Here is a 4021-nt window from a genome sequence, read left to right on the forward strand (position 1 = left end):
TATCTATTAACCGTTTTAAAATCAAAATCAATACCTTAGCAATTTTGATTGATATAATCTTAACAATATTCAAAAGTACATAGACCTCACCTCTGATAGTTAATTTTCTTCAAATTGACTCACACACCTCAAATTTATTTTCAATGACAGAACTGTTTTTCGAATTTGATTTAATTAGATGGATATTTTTTTAAATAACTATCATGTGTCTATGGTGCTTTCTTAATTATGATAGTCTATAGTAAATTTCAAAGGGTCTCAAGTTAATCTTGTATCTCCCTCTTACCTCAAAGAAAAATCTTCAGCTGCAGGTTTTTCCTCTTCAACTGTCTCGTGGTCCTGCATTGCAGATGACTCGTCAACTTTCAAGACGCAATCCACATAATCCTAGTAAAGGTATTTCAGACAAATTGAATATAATAAATATATCTATTACTATCATTGGTGTCTTCCAAATCCTCAGAATTATATATCACAATGAACTTTGTGATCAAAACACACTTTAGGTAACACGATTGTATAAATATGCTATTTATTTAATTGTACAATGGCAGGCCATGATACAATATGATATAATATGGCATGTCATTTGAAAGCACACAAATTCATGTTGTAACATCAGCAATTCAGTCAATTAATAATTACATAAGTCAAATACATAAGCTAACAACTGAATTTTAAAAGGAAGCAATACTAAAAAAGTCATTAACTCATTCAGCCATCTCTAACAAATATGTGCAACAGACAAGAAACTACATATCTACAAAACAATTCTACTAGACATGGGATTAAAGCACGTTTATAGGATTATAAACACAAGTATTATTTTAAGATTTTCACAAGCTTGACAAACCGCATAAAATAAACTTTGAATCATTATTCAAAACTGGTTGTATGGTACATATAAAATTCAGAAAATTTGTCAGCAAACCTGAATATGTTAGTTCGACATAACTTAACAACTTAAACTGAAGTTGCTCACTTATGGGCAAAAAAAAAAAAAAAAAAAATAGGTACCATCATGTTAAGAGAGATCTTGGAGAAAACATAAGAATTGAGGGGAGAAATATGTAAAGAGAGCAATTCTCATGAATACCCACAATTTGCATTTGTATTTTGGTTTTTTTTAATTCTCATTTGGATACCAAATTCAATCCCTTGTGAGTGAAAAGAGGGAGTTAGACACCGTTAGGAGATTTGAATCAATATTGAATCCCTTGAAATAAAGAGCAAAACCAGTCATATCAACACAATGTTGAATTCATCTTCAGTCCTGAAACTATGACAATCAGGAATTTGATTGGATATATCCCCGTGTAAACAATAACCATCTGTTGTTTATTCATGAGAGCATCTTGCTTATGTTAAGCTAATATCATGTGCTGCAAACAACTTTTTAAAAAAAACAAAACAAAAGCCTACAAGGACACAGTGCAGAAAAGTGACCGGTATGAAGGTTTAATATTAAACAAATATAAACATTTCTATTGCGCATTTCCACAGATTTACCATGCTACATGCATTTCACAACGATTCATTTATTCCCTCAGCAAGCCATATAGAACCATATTTCCATTTTATACAGTACCAGTCCCCTGTTAGGCATTCTTATTAAACTATTATTCTTGCAATATCCGTCAATGTCTATTACCAAAGTCATTCACACCAGAGTCCATACTAACCTCTATCCATATCAATATCTGACTCAAAAGATAATTAAAGAAAAAAAACAACTCTCACCTGTAAATGGGATGCTTCTTGAAGTTTTGTTAAAAATGGCCTATTTTCATCCTTTATTTTAATGTTTTGACTTTTCCCTGGGGAAGGAGACTTTGCTGAGTAAAAGTCATAAAAATCCCCTTGCTCATCTCCTTCTGGTGACAATGGACTGGAAGACCTGATGCGTTTTCTCTGTAGAATAAACATGTTCCTGCTCAAAATTCCATGTTAGTGAGCTGTTTTTGTCTTGTTCTTGGATATATGCTTTCACAGAACTGTCTTTTGTTTCCTTTTCAGTTTTACATCCCAAGGAGTCCATTTGATCATTAAGGGAGAAATCTTTTTCAGTCTCTGCAACATGCTTAGGTTTTTCATGATCTGACAAAGGATATGGTGAAACTCTTTTCACCTCCTTTGTATCTCTACACATTTCAGCAATCTTACTTTCAATAACAGACAGAGCAGATGTTTCTACAACGGTGACATTTTTGTCAATACCATACATTACATCCTCACTTTTGTTCTCGATGTGAAATTCACCACTGCTTTCCTTCTTATCATTAGACACATAGTTACTATCAAATTCAATATTGTCAATGCCAGCATAGGTTTTGTCTGATGTAATATCACATATATCAATACCAGAATCAAGCTGGGGAATCACAACATGCTTATCAGAAAAGTCATAACTGTTACTAGTTGGAAATGGGTCACAACTCTTTTTACTAAAGACTTCATTCTCCTCATTGAAACAAGGAGGCATAGAGGCAGCATTATGTATTGAATGATCAGTTTCATTAATTGTTCTATCAGGAGTTGATTCTGAAGCAGATGACAAGCTTCTCAAGGGCTTTGAATGGACTTTGCTCCCACTAGCTGAAGAACTTACTTTTGACTTTTTCTTTTTCTTTTTGCTTACAACCCGGATCACCTCAAGAGAATCATCCATTTCATCCGCATAATCTTTGTTCACTGTAATAATATTTTCAAATCTCTGATGACGGTTTAAATCAGAACCAGTGGAAGTTATTGACTGGGCATCAGAAGGAACTGTTTTTTTAGTATTATTGCTTAACAATAATACTTCAGTTGGTGTCATGGCTCGATTTAAGTTAAATCCAGTGCTTGAATTCAATGTCACGGTTTGATCCTTTAAATCTTCTGCCAACCCAGATGAAACACTAACACTTCTATCCAAGTTAGAAGATTGAAAACTTGATGTGCTGGCTGTGTCAGAATCACTTTGAAGATTTGTTACAGATACCGGGGAAATCCGCTTTTTCTGAAAATGAAAACAAATTCTTTTTTTTTTTGTCCACAAATGACAGCCTATCAAATAAGGTGTGGATTAAATTTTAAATATATAGAATAAAATTTTATTAAAATATTTTTCTTTCAAAAATGTGACTGTGATATAAATAGAGATGCAGAGACAAAATATTTAAAAGGTTATAATTTAAAAAGATGAAAAAAATAAAGAACATTAATGTTCAATATATATAAATCTAACTTTAAAAATAAACTTTTCCGATGCTACCTGGTCGATTGTTCTTGAACTTTGAATGGCTCTAATTTTCCCATTTTGTCATTTTTCAGACGTTAGGAAACTGTTATTTTTTTATCAAATCTTAAACATTGAACACAGATGAAGTTGTAATTTTTTTTTGTCCAAAAAGATGACCAAATCATTAAAAAGGTTACTATTTGAAAATTGATGCTGAACTTTATATGCAAGCTGTTAATGAAACTCGGACAAAGTATGGAACTCAGGGAGTACTCTTAATGAAAATTTAAAATCACAGCATTGTTTTTTTAAGTTTACACTCACCTTTGAGCATACTTGACATTTGTCTCTAACATACTATCATAATATTTCTCTATTTTGTGCTTTGTTCTTAATTCATAAAACATTTAAAATGTAAAAAATAAGGCTAGGCGCAAAGTTATGTCATTCTTGTTATTTCATTTTATCAAATCAATAACTACCCACGAACTTTGTGACATCTTACTTCTAGATCATAGGCTAAATATAAAAAATGATCCTGCAAATTAAAAAAAATCATGCCCTCGTAACATTCCCATCATCAAATAAATAATACCAATAAGAGAAACAATTCCAATATACCATATCTTTGACATAATCTTCAGCACACCCAGACTGAGTTCGAGGTGGAGATGGACTGAGATCTAAATATGGCAGATCCTGTAGAGAAAATAAAGTAGACAAATTCATTTTTTTTTTTAAATATGAAGGAGAAAATGTCATTTTTAGACATATCTAATTTTTCATAAATCAAATAGG

The 4021-nt window shown here is 31.8% G+C and overlaps 2 protein-coding genes across 2 annotated transcripts in view; both read right to left on the reverse strand.

Annotated features, from left to right (window-relative positions):
- LOC144971830 (pleckstrin homology domain-containing family M member 2-like) overlaps nucleotides 1-1660 on the reverse strand; it is a 15020-nt gene extending 13360 nt beyond the window's left edge. The window contains exons 1-2 of the mRNA XM_078912906.1: nucleotides 1589-1660; nucleotides 287-387 (exon numbers count right to left, since the gene is read on the reverse strand). Of these exons, the coding sequence (XP_078769032.1) occupies nucleotides 287-387; nucleotides 1589-1660 (173 nt within the window). The remainder of the gene's footprint in view (nucleotides 1-286; nucleotides 388-1588) is intronic.
- A 124-nt stretch (nucleotides 1661-1784) lies between these two features.
- Nucleotides 1785-4021, reverse strand: part of LOC144971831 (uncharacterized) — a 2712-nt gene continuing 475 nt past the window's right edge. The window contains exons 2-3 of the mRNA XM_078912907.1: nucleotides 3845-3922; nucleotides 1785-3001 (exon numbers count right to left, since the gene is read on the reverse strand). Coding sequence (XP_078769033.1) covers nucleotides 1865-3001; nucleotides 3845-3922 — 1215 coding nt within the window. The 3' untranslated portion in view covers nucleotides 1785-1864. The remainder of the gene's footprint in view (nucleotides 3002-3844; nucleotides 3923-4021) is intronic.

The sequence above is a fragment of the Berghia stephanieae genome, chromosome 4, assembly GCF_034508935.2.
Source record: "Berghia stephanieae isolate SIO BIC M18660-M18661 chromosome 4, UCSD_Bste_1.3, whole genome shotgun sequence".
NCBI lineage: Eukaryota > Metazoa > Mollusca > Gastropoda > Nudibranchia > Aeolidiidae > Berghia > Berghia stephanieae.